General features: G+C 41.8%; 1 protein-coding gene across 1 annotated transcript in view; it reads left to right on the plus strand.

Moving 5' to 3' along the window:
• adamts3 (ADAM metallopeptidase with thrombospondin type 1 motif 3) overlaps positions 1–18288 on the plus strand; it is a 145969-nt gene that overhangs the window by 52778 nt on the left and 74903 nt on the right. The window contains exon 4 of the mRNA XM_062980867.1: positions 8875–9031. Coding sequence (XP_062836937.1) covers positions 8875–9031 — 157 coding nt within the window. The remainder of the gene's footprint in view (positions 1–8874; positions 9032–18288) is intronic.

Here is an 18288-nt window from a genome sequence, read left to right on the forward strand (position 1 = left end):
AATGTGAGTCTCAAAATGCAAACATGTGAAGTGTAATGGTAGAATTCCCGTTTTGCATCAGGATTTCAGCTACCAGGAGACTCTTAGTGTTGGATATATTTAGAAGTCAAGGGGCCAAGGAGTCTCCCCAGGTAACCACAAGTTACTTGGCTTCCTTGTGAGAGCTGTTCTCCATCCCTTGCAACTCACATCCATGCAGGTGAATTCTGGCTCTGTTTCAGCCTTGAACACAAATATCAGTGGATTTTTCCTACAAATTATGCTTCTGTCAAAAGCCATCTCTACATGAAGTCAACTCCTGGCTCAGTAGTTCACCAGCACTACCTGCGAAATTCATGCTTGATGTCTTTCAAGCCATAGGGAGCAACCACATTATATAATTAATGCATTTTGAGACCATTTTAAGTGCCATGGTTAAAGTGGTCTCAATGCTATGAAGTTCTCAGAGTTATAGTTTGGTGAGGCAGTAGCATACTTTGGCAGAAAAGGCTGGTAAAACTACAGCTCCTATTATTCCATATCACAGAGCCATGGCGATTATAGTGGCATCAAACCACATTAATTTTACAGTGTAGGCACAGCCTTAGTTTGCTAGTTTCTCTCAGTTTCACAAGAGTACTTTCAACTCTTTGAGCTCAGAAGAAGAGCGAGATTAGAATGGCCTTTACAAGGAGACTAGAATTTTAAAAGCCCTTCATCTACCCCAGGTATACTTAGAAATAAAGAAGCATTTGTTTGTACGCATATAACTGTTGTCAGAACAGATTTGGATTTGGAATGAAGCAATGGCAATAGTGATTCAGTGATATGTTTGCTTGGTAATCTCTACTAGTTTCTGTATTACAACAAAAACAACAAAATGTCTTCTGGTAGCCCTAAGAACAAATACATTTATTAAACATATATTGTTGTGGAGTGTTTTCTCAGCTGACAAATTCATAGGCATAGAAACATACACTACGGAATGAGTCAGAGATAGTAACTGGTGGAATCAGAAGGAACTGGAATAGGGATTGTTAGTTTAATAGTAGTAATTAACTAACAAGAGTTTGTATACTAACACAAACATCCTTGCATTGATGAGCTATTTAATAAATGTTATCATTGATGTGTTGATGATGATGTGTGCCCTCAAGTCATTTCTGACTTATGCCATAGCCATAATTCAACACTCAAGCCATTACACCATCCTGGCTGTCTTTCTTCTTCTTCATTCACGCAGTCGTTTCTGACTCTTCGTGACCTCGTGAACCACACTGCCTCCACGTTTTCTCCCTCTATTTGCCATTTATCAATCGGTCTGGTTGCCATAATCTTGGTTTTCTTGATGTTTGACTGCAGCCCAGCTTTTGCACTTTCTTCTTTCACCTTGGTGATAAGGCTCCTCAGCTTCTCCTCACTTTCATCCATTAGAGTGGTATCATCTGCATATCTAAGGTTGTTAATGTTTCCTCCAGCAATTTTAACTCCGGCCTTGGATTCCTCAAACCCCGCACATCTCATGATGTGTTCTGCACACAAGTTGTCTGTCTACATATTATTTATTATATATGTAGAATCACATATCTGTGCAATATATGAGCAAGATAGGTCATGTAGTTTCCTTCTTAAGTTGAACTTGTTTGTAAGTCAGAACAGGTTCATTTTTAAGTGTAACTCCAGCCAAAATATATATTCTTTAGCTTTAGTTATCATAGGGAAGGGTTAACTCCCCTGTGGTGTTTGTTCTGCTGTCTGTGCCCCTGTTTAGAAGATTCCACCTCACTTTCTGTCCCTGTGATAATTGGATTTTGAAAAATTGTGAAAACAAGGTTTGGTGATAAAGCTTCACTGGAGAAACCTTTTCCCCGTGATAATTCTTTCAGGTGTGAATTTCCCTTCCTAGAAGTAGATTTCTTTCACTTCCTCTTGTTTCACGCCCATATTTTACTAGGGGTCATTTGTAAATCAGATGTTTGTAACCCAGGGACTGCCTGTGTGTGTGTGTACACACTCACTCTCTCTCACACACACATACATATAAAAGAAGCCTTTGTCCTTGTCTAAGTCATAGAATATGGAGCTAAACCTTTTGGTGTAGTCTTGGAATTTGATGTTCTTTTGATCAAGAAGAACCTTTGAGATAACAGAGGTCACCAAAGATAACAGAGCCAATTTGAGATAACAGAATTCACTGGAGATTGCTAAAGTGGTAGAAGCTGTAAGTAAGAATTGCACATCTCAGGTCAGCAGCAAATATCACAATCTTTTCAATCTGCAAAGATGCTTTTAATATATGTTTAAATAATTAATATATTCAGAGTTGCCTCTCAGGGGAATTCCTCTCAAAGTGGCAGGACCAAAACATTTAAAGAATGAAACATATTGACACATTAGGAAGCACAATATGAAATAAGCATCAGTGTGTAAAAATGATAAATAGACATAAATCAGACATTAGGACTGGGAATACACTAAAACCAGTTGCAGAACACATTAAATTGCAACTCAAAAACTACAAATGAAGATTGGAAAAAGAAAAAAAATGGAATTAAATATACAGTAGAGTCTCACTTATCCAACATAAACGGGTCGGCAGAACGTTGGATAAGCGAATATGTTGGATAATAAGGAGAGATTAAGAAAAAGCCTATTAAACATCAAAATAGGTTATGATTTTACAAATTAAACACCAAAACATCATGTCATACAACAAATTTAACAGAAAAAGTAGTTCAATACGCAGTAATGTTATGTTGCAATTACTGTATTTACAAAATTAGCGCCAAAATATCACGTTATATTAAAAACATTGACTACAAAAATGCATTGGATAATCCAGAACATTGGATAAGCGAGTGCTGTATAAGTGAGACTCTACTGTATCAATAAATTCCAGCCTATCAACATTTGGTTCAACAGTTGACAAACTGGAATGTGTCCAGAGGAGGGAGACTAAAATGATCAAGGGTTTGGAAAACAAGTTCTATGAGGAGAGGCTTAAAGAACTGAGCGTATTTAGCCTGCAGAAGAGAAAACTGAGAGGAGACATGATAGCCATGTACAAATATGTGAGGGGAAGACATAGGGAAGAGGGAGCAAGCTTGTTTTCTCCTGCCATGGAGACTAGGACACAGAACAATGGCTTTAAACTACAGGAAAGGAGATTCCACCTGAACATTAGGAAGAACTTCCTCACTCTGTGAGAGCTATTCAGCAGTGGAACTCTCTGCCCTGAAGTGTGGTGGAGGCTCCTTCTTTGGAGGCTTTTAAGCAGAGGCTGGATGGCCATCTGTCGAGGGTGCTTTGAATGCGATTTTCCTACTTCTTGGCAGGGGTTGGACTGAATGGCCCACAAGGTTTCTTCCAACTCTATGATTCTATAAGAGACTATGGCAACTACACTAGTTAACATTTCAGATGGACTGTTGATTCTCCCCATGATGCACTGCAGCTTCCGATGAGTATTGCAATGTTTTTCACTTTAAATGAACTTTGCACATACTTTTGGCAAAGCTGGTGGATATTTTGGAGTTTTCTGGAAACTCTGGAGTCTTGCAGGGCTTCAGAACAGTCTGAACAGCATGATTGGGTCCAATTTGGCCCTGTTTGCTGTTGAGATGGACCTGCCACCATCACCTTCAAGCTTCTTGCCACTGTGGTGCCTCTTCTTATGTCTGAACAAGGCATCCATGTCATCAGCAAGAAAGAGGGAAGATTGTAATTGGTTAAGGCACCAACACTCTTTGGCAGATGTCTTGTAAAACTATAAGTCCCCGAACTTCATTGCATTGAGCCATGGCCATTAAAGTGGTGACAAAGTCTATTAATTCTACAATGTAGATGCATTTCTATAGTTCATTATACATTAACCTCCTGTAAGCCCTTCAGTGAGAAAAGCCAGAAATATCTGGCATTGGGTCATACTACCTGGGACACTAAGGACAGTGGTTAACATCCTTTACAGATCAAATATACTATCATAAATGTGAATCCAGAGTTACACTCTTACACTCATTCCCTTGAAAACTGCAGTATGGCATCCCCATATTTCTGGGTGTGCAATTCAAAACTCAGCCTTATTGCTTTGCAGTTCTGTTTTCTTAAGGTCAAAAAGTACACAGGGATGCAGGTCTGGTGTTACAACCACTAGGCAAAGCAGTAATGCAATCTCTCCCCAACCGAGGAAACAAAGATTTATGCTGCAGAATAGGGTTGGCTTTCTTCCCAACTACCTTTTTTCCTGCAAAGTCAATCATGGTCTGCTCTAATTTTGGCATAAAAATCAATGGGAACGGCTACTTCTAGGTCACATCCCTCCCTCTGCAGTGCTTTCTTGTTACTAAGTTGGCAAAGAAGTTCGCTGCATGCACAGTTTCTTGCAGAAATATCAGTTTCACACCGAAGGCTGCTAATGGAATGGGGATCTTCTTGCTTCATAAATCCATACATTTATGAGACTGGCAGAGTGCTTTGGAAGAAAAAAAAAGGCAGATAAAACACTGCTGAACTTGCATATTGATGCTGTTTCCATTCTTTTAAAATAAATGTTAAGAAACGTTCTTTTGCAAAGGAAAAGAAAAATAATTAGAAAAATTCTTAATAGGCATGTGCACATTTTTGGGGAAACGTGTGCAAGAGTACCTGTAAATTCCCCCACATAAAAAGATAAACCTATTGGAATGGTTTGAAATGCTGAAAATTATGAAACTTCACAAGAATGTAACTAACAGATTTCACAGATTGTTCCCATCAGACCAGGGGAGTGTATAGGGGAGTCTTCCTTTTCTATATGAAGCATGTTCTTGAAGTATCACTCCCACACATATAATTTATTAAGGGGGTGGGACATGATACATCATTGCAGGCTACGTATCAAGTTTAACAGTGCAACTCAGGTCCATTTCTAGGAGCAAAACCAACAAGGAATCACACGATATCTTAAAGACATAGGCCTAAATCCAATCCTATCCAATGAAACATGTTGCTAAAAAGGTAAAGGTTTCCCCTGACGTTAAGTCCAGTCATGTCTGACTCTGGGGGTTGGTGCTCATCTCCATTTCTAAGCCGAAGAGCCGGCATTGTCGGTAGACACCTCCAAGGTCAAGTGGCTGGCTGGAGCGGTACCTATTGATCTACTCACATTGGCATGTTTTTGAACTGCTAGGTTGGCGGAAGCTGGAGCTAACAGCAGGCACTCATTTCGCTCCCGGGATTTGAACCTGGGATCTTTCAGTCTGCAAGTTCAGCATCTCAGTGTTTTAACACACTTCGCCACTGGGGATCCCGGTGTTGCTGGGTGATATTAAATTATTTCCAATACTAAGATGAACTGATCACTGGGTAGGTTTGTTCAGAAGAGGTTTGCCATTACCTTCATCTAAAACAGGTGTGCACAACCTGCAGCCCTTCTTTTTTTTGGCATCCAACTCCCAGAAGTCCTAGCCAGCTTGCCCAATGGCCAAGAATTCTGGAGCTGGAGGCCAAAACAGCTGGAAAGCCACAGATTGTGCAAGGCTGCTATAAGAGAATGTGGCTTGCCCAAGGTCTCCAGAATCGTAGTCCAATACTCAAACCACTATGCCGTACCTGCTCCAGGGACCTCATCAGGCAGGCAAAATTGCAAGTCCTAGGACACTTAAATTTGAGTTGAGGGATGGAGCCCGCTGGCTCCCATCACACAACATAGATCAACATCCTGCAAGGCTCCGTGCCTCAAGTAAAGTCCAAGCATTTCAGGAGGCAACAATGGCAACATAAAAAACAACGGGGAGAAGATGTGCAGCGATGCTTTCTCCCATGGGATGTGGTGAAGGCAAGGCTGAACACCGGATTCATCCCACATCAGATTCACCACAAATCTGCCCCATGCCAAATTTGCCACAATCTGTGGCGAATCAGGTGGTGAATGTGATGAGGTTGAAAAAGACCAGGGTTCAAATCTATGCTAAGTCCTGGAAACCCACTGGGCACCCCAGAAAAACTCATACCCTCGCAGCCTCAGAGGAGGATAATGGCAAAATCCTCTGAACAAATTTTGTGATGAAACTCCCATAATAGCTTTGCTCTTATGACAGGCCTGCACAGCTGTGGCCCTCCAGGTGTTTAGGCCTCCAACTTCCAGAAGCTCCTATTGCCAGCTTGTTCCATGGTCAGGAATCCTGGGAGTTGAAGTCCCAACACCTGGAGGGACACAGGTTGAAAAGGCCTTCTCATGACAGAAATGTCATGAAGGAAAATAACAAATTTCAAGTCCCAATTTTGGGGAAAAAAACCAACTCTTGATCTTTATACAGCTATTTTGAACTGTGTGGTAGATAAACTGACTAGAACAGCATTCTCTCATATTGTGGTTGAGACATTGGGTGCAGAATCTGTGAGCATGGAGGGGCTGACTATACACATATCCCTGGCAAGCTATTGTGGTTTTTGCTTTTGTATTTTTTGTATGTTACCTACCTTGTTCTTTTGGGCAGAATGATTTTTACTCTTTATACTTTACAATAAGACAGAAAAAGGAAGGAAAACCAACTTGCGCACAGCTAAATTTAAGCTAAAGACCTTGAAAATAGGCTATTTCAACAAAGTTGGCGGGCCAAGATAAGGTCTGACTTCAGGAATAAATTCCCTCTCACCCTTTTTCAAAAGGCAAGAAAACAGTCCATTAACAAGCTAGGAGGTTCAGGGTTTGCCAGCCCAATAATGCTTCTTGGCCATATGAAAAGGGAAAAAATGAATGAGCAATTTTAAGTGGACTTACTTGACCCAAAATCACTGTTAACTTTTGAGAAAGAAAGAGCAGTTCAATGGCAGCATGCACACACTCCGCATCAGAACTCGAAAAAGGTCCTGCCATTCCCTGAATCTCTGACTGTGCTGGCTACAAGATGCTGAAAATTGTAGTCCTGGTGTGTGTGTGTGTGTGTGTGTCCACCAATCCATTTATCCATTCATTCCTTTGCTTTGAAATGGCAGAGAGCAAGATAATTTGAAATAGGAGACAGTTTGGGGTGACAACATCCAACCCTGACCCCAGAATAGTGTGACTGCCTCTAATTTCCATATTTTCCTCTTCCCAGTGTAACGTGAATAGCTGCCCCAGTCAGTGCAAGAGGAATAAACATAGCATGTAACATTGTCAAGATAAAACCAGTAGTAAAGAATAGAAACTGAGTTTTCCGGGCTGTATGGCCATGTTCCAGAAACATTATCTCCTGATGTTTTACCTGCATCTGTGGCAGGCATCCTCAGATGTTGAGAGGTCTGTTGGAAACTACTCAAGTGTTTGTTTGTTTGTTTTTTAAAAAACCCTCTAAAATCAGGATAGTAAATAAAGAACAAGACTCAAAAACAGGGGAATTCCAGATAAGAAACAATCAGGGCCAGATATTCACTTCCCAACAAAGGATTCCCACAGGTAGGAAGCAGCCAGGCTTTGAAGCTGAAAGGCCATTCAGTGCTAATCAATGTGGACAGTTACAACATTCACACTTGCCTCAAACAGGCAATAGTTCTTTCTCCCACCCTGGACTTCCCCACTTACCTAGTTTCCAACAGACTTCACAACCTCAGAGGATGCCTGCCATAGAGTCAGGTTGTCATACCCCAGCCACCTTTGGTTTCTGAACCTGATTCAGAAATGAACTTTGACCAGGATGAAGCTTATTCTGACTTTTTACCTAGTCCACAGAGCTCCTTCCAATTACAGCTCCCAGCTGCTAGCTCAGATGCTTCCTTAATTGGGAGAGATACTGGAAATATTACTCTCGTGGCTGAACCAGATGTTCTGAGTTTCCCAGAGAATGTGTCCTTCAACAGAAGGGAGTTTCTGCATCGCCAGAGATCTGAAAAGCAAGGGCTCAACAGGAGTAACCGCTTAGCATCTCGAGGGGATAATGGATAGGAGATTTTCCCTTGGGAATCTTTAGGGAGTTGGCTTTTCTTCTTGTGATCAGATCTAAGTTCCATAAAAGTGTCTTGCGCCGTGAACACTTTGCGGTGTCAACGTAGCGATTCCTGAGTAAGGTTCACCAACTCCAGCTCCTGTTTATCCAGAAGTTTCCTGTTCCTGGCTGCCAAGCCGAGCTGTGACTCCCGAGTAGACCCGGAGTAAGTCTACTTCCTTGCCTTGTTCCTGAATCAAGTTTGGCCTCAGCCTCGTCTCGTTCCTGCCTTGATATCAAAGACTTCCAAGTGACTTTGGACTTAATATTTCAGTCTTGATTCCTTGTTGTTCCCCGCTCAAAAACTTTCCAACAGTTTTGAGCGTGTTTCAGTTTTTGGACTTTGGACAATAATATTGGACATTTCTCTTTAACTCTTTGGACTAATTCCTACCCTTTTACAAAGGACTATTATCCACTCAACCTTTCCACTTATTCTTTCCTTGGATTTATAATTGTTTTAATAAAGATATTATATGATTATTGGTCTCTGTCTGGTTTCCAGCGCTCATGCTGCCTTGGGATGCAACACAGGTGAAACGTCAAGAGAGAAAGATTCTGGAACATGGCCAGACAGCCCAGAAAACTCACAGCAAACCAGTGATTCTGGACATGAAAGCCTTTGACAACACAAAGAATAGAAACACTTCCCCACATAAAAACCAACATTAAACTGCCATCAAAATTGACATAGTTGCTAGGTGACCTTGGCATCCCTGAAAGTACATGCCACCAGTAGGCACCTCCAGTGAAAAGGACTTCTCACTTTTAGTAATCTACTTCTCTTTATTTAGTGTGATCATGTAGAGGAGGATCTTCAATGATGACCATAGAGGTTGCATAATGAGACATTGGTGGAGGTGCTTCCTTCAATATCCTGGCTCAAAACTGAGTTCTTCATGTTTTTCTTCATGTATGCTTTCTTTTTCTTTCTTTTCTCCTCTCTTACTAGGCTGGAATGATAAAAGCAGGTGAAGATGAATATTTCATTGAGCCATTGGAGAAAGGGAAACAAAAGGATGAAGAAAGAGGAAGGCTTCACATGGTTTACAGGAGGTCAGCAATTGCCAAGGAACCAACAGATGTCCTCCCTGACTTCTACAGTGAAGGTATGGCTTATCATTATTTCATTGAATTTACCATCACAATTCTGTATTTCTTTAAAAAATGTATTTATGTATGGAATCATATCCTCAGTTGTTCAGCATTTCTGTGATTTCCCTTGTTTGCCATACAAAAGTTTACCGCACAAAGAAATTGAATGGATTCGTTGTCTGTTGAACAGCAGAGTTAATCAGCTGTATAGAAAAATGGCAAGATAACAGAATTTGGTTAAAGATCAGGAGAAATATCTCAACAATAAAGAATTGTTTAACATTTTCTCATTAAAATAACCAAAGATGCGGTAGACTTACCTTTGCTAGAGGCATTAAAATAGAAGCTCGATAATCGGTTTCCAGGTTTGGGCATGTCGGGTATTTGTGTCAAATACCCAATTTGTGCCAAATACATTACCCATTTGTGCCAAATACCTTACCCAGTCTACTTTTACAACCTCTCAGTTTTAATCCATGTTTTTATTAGTTCTTGTCATTTGTTTTTATTGGCTAGTGTTTAAATTTTTATAATTGTGCATGTCTTTTGTCTATTGTTGTGTTTTATATTGCTATTGTTTTTATTCGGGCTTGGCCCCATGTAAGCTGCCCTGAGTCCCCTTTGGGGAGATAGAGGCAGGGTATAAAAATACAGTTATTATTATTATTATTATTATTATTATTATTATTATTATTATTATTATTATTATTATTATTATTATTTGCAAGATTCCTACACCAGTGGTTCTCAGCCTGTGGGTCCCCAGATGTTTTGGCCTTCAACTCCCAGAAATCCTAACCTCTGGTAAACTGGCTGGGATTTCTGGGAGTTGTAAGCCAAAACACCTGGGAACCCAAAGGTTGAGAAACACTGTCCTACATGGAAACAAGGGTTTGAGTACATGATCTTCTAGGTACCTTATGACCTTAGGATGCTATGATGTTGTGATTCTCCATGAGGAGGAGGCGTAGTTAGAAAGTTTCACAGAGGTTAGTTCCAACAGAACCCATTAGTTGTAATGGTTAAATGAAATCTCCCTTTTCAGAAGTTATATGCTGCTAAATGTCAGTTGCCAGGGAAGGGAAGAACCATTTACTTTCACATCATTTTGGCTTCTTATAGATATTACATTGGCCATCATGGCAAATAGGATGCTAAAGGAAGACGTGATCTGATCCACAAGATATGTTCTTAGAATTTTTTTCCTATAATGCTAGAATTTTTTTGGTGGAAATGGGCTGAAATTGTTTAATGCTACAGTTTTGATTGGGATAGTAGATCTATTAGCCTGTTGTCATACACAGAGAGAAAGCGAAGGGCTGCTGGCAGCTTCCTCCTTTTGTACATTTTCATATGGTTTTCATGGACTGTGATGAGGAATGTGTTGACTTTGTAAGAGATATGGTGGAAAGAATGGTGTATGGATAACAGTAAAAGGAAACAATTTAATTTAATTATGCATTCTTTAATTATATTTTCCCCTACTTCGACAGCTCGGTCCATTTGATGTATGGAATTTAACCATGCTTAGCAGATATTTATACATGTGCTAGGAGGTGCATGTGTAGAGAAGCAGATATTCAAAAGGTTCCAGCAAGTACTTTTTGCATTTAATGATGGACTTTACAGTGGTTTAAACAATCTTTGAGATGTGATAAAGACACTTTAATATAGAAAGACAGATTTAACACATGTACAGTGGCAGGAAAAGTCTTTGTACAGCGTGTAAGGCATAAAGGCTAAGAACCTATTTCGTCATGACAGATCATAAGATTCCCTAGTGCATGCCTCCCAATACCAGCAGTGGTTCTCAACCTGTGGGTCCCCAGATGTTTTTGCCTTCAACTCCCAGAAATCTTAACATCTGGTAAACTGCCTGGGATTTCTGGGTTTTAGGCTAAAACACCTGGGGATTCACAGGTTGAGAAGCACTGCAGTACAGGATGGCTTTCTCAGGTTGGATCTACACTGCCGTGTAATCTTTGCATTATATGATAAGTGTAGACCCATGTAATGCACTCTGAATATGCATTATATGATCAGTGCAGAAGACATATATAACACAGTTCAGTCTACACTTAATAATGCAGATTCAAAGTGCATTATATGACAGTGTAGATGCAGCCCTGGTGGCTACCTTTTCATTCATACCTGTTTCTGTGGATCATTGGAAGTCTCCTTCCCAGATGCAAAGAAGTTGGTAGCAGTAACTTTCATATATTAAGTCTACTTCCACTGATCTAAGGAAATAGACCTAGGGCCTTTCTACAAATGTGATACTGATCTGGAGTGGGGTGCTCCATCTAGTCTAATGATTCTCAACCTGTGGGTCCCCAGGTGTTTTGGCCTACAACTCCCATAAATCCCAGCCAGTTTACCAGAGGTTTCTGGGAGTTTAAGGCCAAAACATCTGGGGACCCACAGATTGAGAACCACTGATCTAGTCTAACCCACTCTGCCATACACAGTCAAAGCACTCCAGACAAATGGTCTTTGAGTCTTTGTTTAAAAACCTCCACAGAAAGAGACTCCACCACATGAAGCTTGTCTGTGCTTTTTTCTTGAAGAGCCGAGGGAGTAAATCCATTCTAAGGAGATTGTTATTTATAAAGGTAGAGTGCTGTGTGATTGGCTTACCTTTGGGTTACCTTGCTGGGAGTTGTAATTATGGAAGTCAGATCACCCAAGGGGGGATGTGTGGGAGGGCCCCACGGCTGGGTTCCTTGGCAATCCATTTACAGATCAGAAGGTTGATTACTTCTCGCTTCTGTCACTGCTGAGAACAGATGTAGCACACTATTGGATTTGAAGCTTACTAAAGCAGCTCTTGGGAAATGGAGTCACGAAGAGAATAGACCATTTGTGTTTGCACTAGGGTTGGTAACACCCGGTACAGTTACTCACGTTGTCAAACCCCCATGGACCTTCTCCACAATATCATATGGCAATATTGTAACAAAAATAATAGAAAATTTGACTATATAAAACCAACAGCAACAAAAATAACTCTGCTTGTTGTGCATGCCAACAAAAGTACATTATTCAAAATATAATTGTGCACATGCACACGAAAAGGTGGGGCCCCTGGTGGCACAGTGTGTTAAAGCGCTGAGCTGCTGAACTTGCAGACCAAAAGGTCCCAGGTTCCAATCCCGGGAGCAGAATGAGTGCCCGCTGTTAGCCCCAGCTCCTACCAACCTAGCAGTTAGAAAACATGCACATGTGAGTAGATCAATAGGTACCGCTCCGGTGGGAAGGTAACGGTGCTCCATGCAGTCATGCCACCAATATGACCTGGAGGTGTCTATGGACAACGCCAGTTCTTCGGCTTAGAAATGGAAATGAGCACCAACCCCCAGAGTCGGTCACAACTGGACTTAACGTCAGGGGAAACCTTTACCTTTTTTTTACACTAAAGGTTCAAAATGTAAGGTTTTAGCCTTGTAGCTATCTTGAGATGGTACAAATAAGCTGGGATTTATGGATTTTTTTTTTGTGGTAATGAGCACAGACGCATGTGTGTATGTATACACACATTACAAACCCTTTTCTCCATATACACATATAAACAGATGCACTAAGGAGAAACATAAACAGGCAGTAAAGAAATGTCAAAGGCTCATTACCCTGTGCTTATTTTACATTTTCCCTTTACGGCCTTTCCAACTAGAGTTGAAAACTCATAAAATGGTTGTTCCCTTAAGAGGTGCATGGGGAAAGAAGAAAACATACTTAAACCAGTTCCCTCCTGGGTTGAAAGGTTTTGCTTTCCTCCTCACAGCTGGGCTTAGGATGCTCAGGCAGTCAATAGGAGACCCTCTATTTGAGACCTGATGGTGGCTGCAGGACAGCCCTGCTCCTTTGGTTGCCATGCTAAAGCCCTTCCCCTGGTATGTGCCTGCCAAATGGCAGTCTCACTATCACATCCAGGCTTCTCTCTGTCCCTCGGAAAGGCCCAGTCAATGGACTCACAGCCCACTTCTCCAATGGGCTAGCCATGGTCTGGAGACTCAAAACCTACTCCTCACACTTTCCCCACACATAAGCGTTATCTCATTATTCTTGGAGCAAAGCCAGATAAGGTAACTATAATAATATTTTTATAATAAATTTCTGGTAAAACACTGCACAAAAATGTATAGACAGTAGGTTTGATGCCATCCCTCTGATGGTGACCCTAGGTGTGGTCATACCCACCCTAGTGATGGCACTAGGAGCCCCGGGTGGCACAATGTGTTAAACCCTTGTGCTGGCAGGACTGATGACCAACAGTTCAGTGGTTCAAATCCAGGGAGAGCAGGTGAGCGCCTTCTGTCAGCTCCAACTTCCTATGCGGGGACATTTATTTATTTATTTATTTATTTATTTACAGTATTTATATTCCGCCCTTCTCACCCCGAAGGGGACTCAGGGCGGATCACATTACATACATATAGGGCAAACATTCAACGCCCATAAACACATGGAACCAAGACAGAGACAGACAGACAGACAGTCAGACAGACGCAGAGGCAATGTAACCTTCTCCTGAGGGGATGTTCGATTCTGGCCACAGGGAGGAGCAGCTGCTTCATCATCCACTCAGATGGCACTTCCTCACTTCCTCATTCCAATGTTGTAAATTAGTTAAACTTGCCTCCCCACTTTTATAAGTGGTGCCTTATTTCCTACTTGATAGATGCAACTATCTTTCAGGTTGCTAGGTCAGAAACGAGCAGGGGCTATATTTTATTTTTAATTGATGGGTGCTCACCCCCCCCACGGGCTGGCCTTGAACTCATGACCTCATGGTCAGAGTGATTTATTGCAGCAGCTGCTTACCAGCCTGTGCCACAGCCCGGCCCCAATGAGAGAGAAGCCTCCCACAAGGATGGTAAAACATCAAACATCCAAGTGTCCCCTGGGCAACGTCCTTGCAGACAGCCAATTCTCTCACACTAGAAGTGACTTGTGGTTTCTCAAGTCACTTCTGACACACACAAAAGTGACCTATTGTTGGAATCTTTAGCCTTCTCTGCCAAAGAATGCTGGTGCTTCACCAAATGACAAATCCTAAGTTTCTGTACCATTGAGCAGTTGCAGTTAAAGTGGTGTCAAACTCTTCTAATTCTACATGGTTGGTGCAGTTCAGCATTAAAAATGTCAAGAACAAACATGTAGTAAAATTGCCCCCGTATGCCCCATGACACGTATTGTGAGTTGTCAAAATAGCCAAAGTGCAGCGGACTCTTCCTGCATTCTCTGGCTTGTGTTTTCCCTAAGGAATAAGAAAATATCATGCAGTGGTAAATCCTTCGAAATTAACACTCCCTGAGATACTAATAAATGGTCAAGCACCATTTAGGAAAGGCTGCCACCACTTATCTTCTGTTGAAGGGAGCTGTTGGCATTTGAAATCCATTGGCACTACCATGTGCCTCTAATCTGGCACTCATTGCAGCATGTAGCCCACCAGCTGGGCATTGTGGCTTGGCAATACCCATGCCATGGCAACTACAAATCTCAGTCATGCACTTCTAGGCTGGTAGCCAAGCGTAGCTGTTAAGCTGCTTTAGGTCAATGAACTGAACCTTGTGTGGGCTTGTCATAAAGCCAGGACTCAGAAAAAGTGACTTTGGGGACTTCAGCTCCCACTATACATCAGTCCACGTAGCAAGTGGCTATGCCAGCTAGATTTCTTGAGAGAAGCAGGCCAACCAAAGCTTTCCTCTTCATGGCTTTCCCTGTAGTAAAACTTTAATTCACCTTTTCTGATCTTACAGATTTATTTTTATTGAATTGCAACTATGTCTGGACACCTTGCTACAGTTATTCTTCCCATTTTATTATGTACTTATACATATGTTGGATGTGTTGACTGGCTAGTGTATAGCCCAATGGAAATGCTTTTTAAAAATGCTATTTAAAAGGATCATAGACTTATAGAGGCCACAAGTGCCATCCAACCTCATTCTCTGCCATGCAGGAACCCACAATTAACGCCTTTCTGAGAAATGACCATCCAGCCTTTGCTTAAAAACTTCCAAAGACTTCCACCACACTTTGAGAGATCATATTCCTGCTGGCAGGATATTCTTCCTGATGCTTAGAAGGAATATCTTTTCTCATAATTTTGAATCCATTGCTCCATGTCCTGGTCTCTAGAGCAACAGAAAACATGCTTTCCTCCTCCTCAATATGGCATCCTTTCAAAATCTGTCAGATTCCCCTCATCGAGTCCAAGGGAAAAAAAAACATAGGGAATTATTTCTCTTTTTCTTTTTGGCTTGACCTGGTGGAGTCTTCCCATTTCTTCACTGCCTCGCAAGCAAATAGACTGACCAGTAATTAAAAATGAATCATGAGGTGTGTGCTAGAGAAATGCTGGGTTGTGCAGGGAGATTTCTCTAAAACTCCACAGTCACTTCCCTGCAAAAATTCACCTAGGAAGCCAATCACTTGACTCAAGCCAGCAGCTGCATTAAGGACTGTGCAGAGTCAACCTGGCACAGGAAAGCTGAGGAAGGAACACTGTCTGAAGCAAAACTGGTTCCCTGCATGTCTGCCCGATGCTGCACGTAAGGGAACAAGTGTCCTCGAGGGAAATTTCTTTCCCTGCCGGCCAGGAGCCAGACCTGAAGGACTGGGCAGCCCTGTCCCATAAATAAATAGGGAACGACTCCAAACAAACAGGGCCAGTGAGTCATAAGCAGCGAGCCCGGTTGAGGCAGACCAAATGTATCGTCAGGGGGAAAGTGGAAGGAGCGTGCCTCCAAAGCCAGGACACGGGCATTCGCAGCTTCATTAGGAAAGATTCAATGTGTGCGAGAATGAAAACACACCTCCAAACATACAAACAAAACCAGAAGCCTTGGCCGGAGAGCGAATGCAAAACAGCAGTGTTTAACTTTAGTAGGAGCTGAGCCCAGTTTCTCCCCAAGGTCACACCAGGTCGGCTTTTTCTTGGAAATCGCAGAAAGTGTTTGCCTAGAAACCGTCAGTGAAAGAGATCAGACTATTTCAGTCAAAACATAGGACACCACTTTCCGTGTTGTGTGCTTTGCTTGAGCTATACAAGGAAGGGCAGACTAGAATAGGTGGTGGCGCAGTGTGTTAAAATGCTGAGCTGCTGAACTTGCGGACCAAAAGGTCCTAAGTTCAAATCCCTGGAGCAGAATGAGCGCCCGCTGTTAGCCCCAGCTCCTGCCAACCTAGCAGTTAAAAAACATGCAAATGTGAGTAGATCAATAGGTACCACTTCGGTGGGAAGGTAATGGTGCTCCATGCAGTCATGCCGGCCACATGACCTTGGAGGTGTCTACGGACAACGCCGGCTCTTCGGCTTAGAAATGGAGATGAGCACCAACCCCCAGAGTCAGTCACGACTGGACTTAACGTCAGGGAAAAACCTTTACCTATTGTCATTGTATTATTGCACAACAAAATTAAGTGCCTTCCCCAGCACACATCACAAAGATAACACACACATCCCTCCACACTCCAGCCACCACTGCACAGGCCCCAATGCCACATCAATGCAAAATCATGGAGTTCAACATAGCCACAGCTCTAGGAAAAAAGCTATCACTCAGTCTGTGTGTTGTCGAAGGCTTTCATGGCCAGAATCACTGGGTTGTTGTGTGTTTTCCGGGCTGTATGGCTATGTTCCAGAAGCATTCTCTCCTGACGTTTCACCCACATCTATGTCAGGCATCCTCAGAGGTTGTGAGGTATCTCTCAGTCTCTTTATCTTTGTCATCCTGTATCATCTGGCAGATGGCAATAATTTTAAAAAAAGAATATGCTGGGTGAGATGGATCCCCAATAAGGCTCTGAGCTTTCTTAATATTATGGAACCTATAAAGTTCTTCCAAATTGGGGAGAGGGCAACCAATTATTATCTGTGCAAAAGTGAGGATCCTTTGGAGCACCTTCCTATCTGCCACTGTGCAGTTATCAAACCATGCACAGATGGCAGTGGGTTAGGACACTCTCTATAGCACAGTGGTGGAAAGTCACCAGCAGTTTTCCATTCAGTTGTTGGTTCCTTAGGAGTCCCAGATAGTCTCTGCTGGGCCCTCCTAACCAATGCTCTCATATGAATGCTGCCCCAGGCCAGAGCCTCCTTATCCTAGGAACTTAAAACTGGTCACCTACTGGATTTGGTCTCCATTTATGACCAAGGGCTGGATTTCTGGTCTGTTATTTCTGTAGTCCACTATGAGCTCCTTGGTCTTATTGATGTTAAGAACCAGATTATTGTCCCTGCACCACGAGAGATGCCGATCCACCTCATCCCGATAGGCAGACTGATGCCCTTCAGAGAAAAGACCCACCATGGTTTCTGATCCACATTTTGAAGGGGCTGTGTCACTTTAAAAGGTGTTTGGAAAGATGTAGCTATGGAGGTATAACTATGTGTCTCATGAACATCTCTCAAGGTAGGATTGCAGCCAGAGATTTCAAACTATGGGTCTTATCACATGAGGCTTGCAAACCAGAATTGCAGAAGGATAAACACAGCTGTTCTGGTAGTTAGTACATGATTTTGTGTGCATCCTGCTACTGGTTTGCCCTATCTCTGTGAATATATTTCTCCTTTTTATTGATAGGTAAAACCTATCAATGGTTCCTGATAATACTACCTTGCCTTTACTTCCAATGCAATTAAATGTGGCCAGTGGCATGATTCCCCTCCTCCTTGCCATTGGTTTTCCCTTTTCCTTTCAACTAATTCATTTTAGTTATTTCCCCCATATTACTGTAATAGAAAAAATGCAGTAAAAACAATTTAAAAAAAACTTCAAGGCACATTGAATGAGAGAACAGGGGACTGTATATCACTGAATAAGCACCATTGTGCTATTGTGGAGACATCCAATAATGAACGTACTTATCCTGGGTGTTTCCATTCCCTTAATTAATATGATGAAGGTTGACCTGATAAAATCCAAAATGTATAGATAAAATGCAACAAAAATTGAAAAAGCTAAAGGTGAATGCTGCATTGCCCTGAAAGAATTGCAGTGAAATAATATGCATACTCATTCAGAAGCAAAACTCACTGCCTTGCATAGAATTTACTCCCTAAAACATGTGTTTGGGATTTCAGCCTTAATTATGAAGTTGTCACAGCTTGTACCAGGGTACTATATAATATGGATCACATTTCCCCCTCTTAATTGTAATATTCAAATTCACATGTTTAGTTTTAAAATTCTGACTAGTGTCTGTGGGCAAAGCAAGGCATATGTGGATCATGTTTTTATTCTTTTACCACATGGTGAGATGA

This window comes from Anolis carolinensis, chromosome 5 (assembly GCF_035594765.1).
Source record: "Anolis carolinensis isolate JA03-04 chromosome 5, rAnoCar3.1.pri, whole genome shotgun sequence".
Lineage (NCBI taxonomy): Eukaryota > Metazoa > Chordata > Lepidosauria > Squamata > Dactyloidae > Anolis > Anolis carolinensis.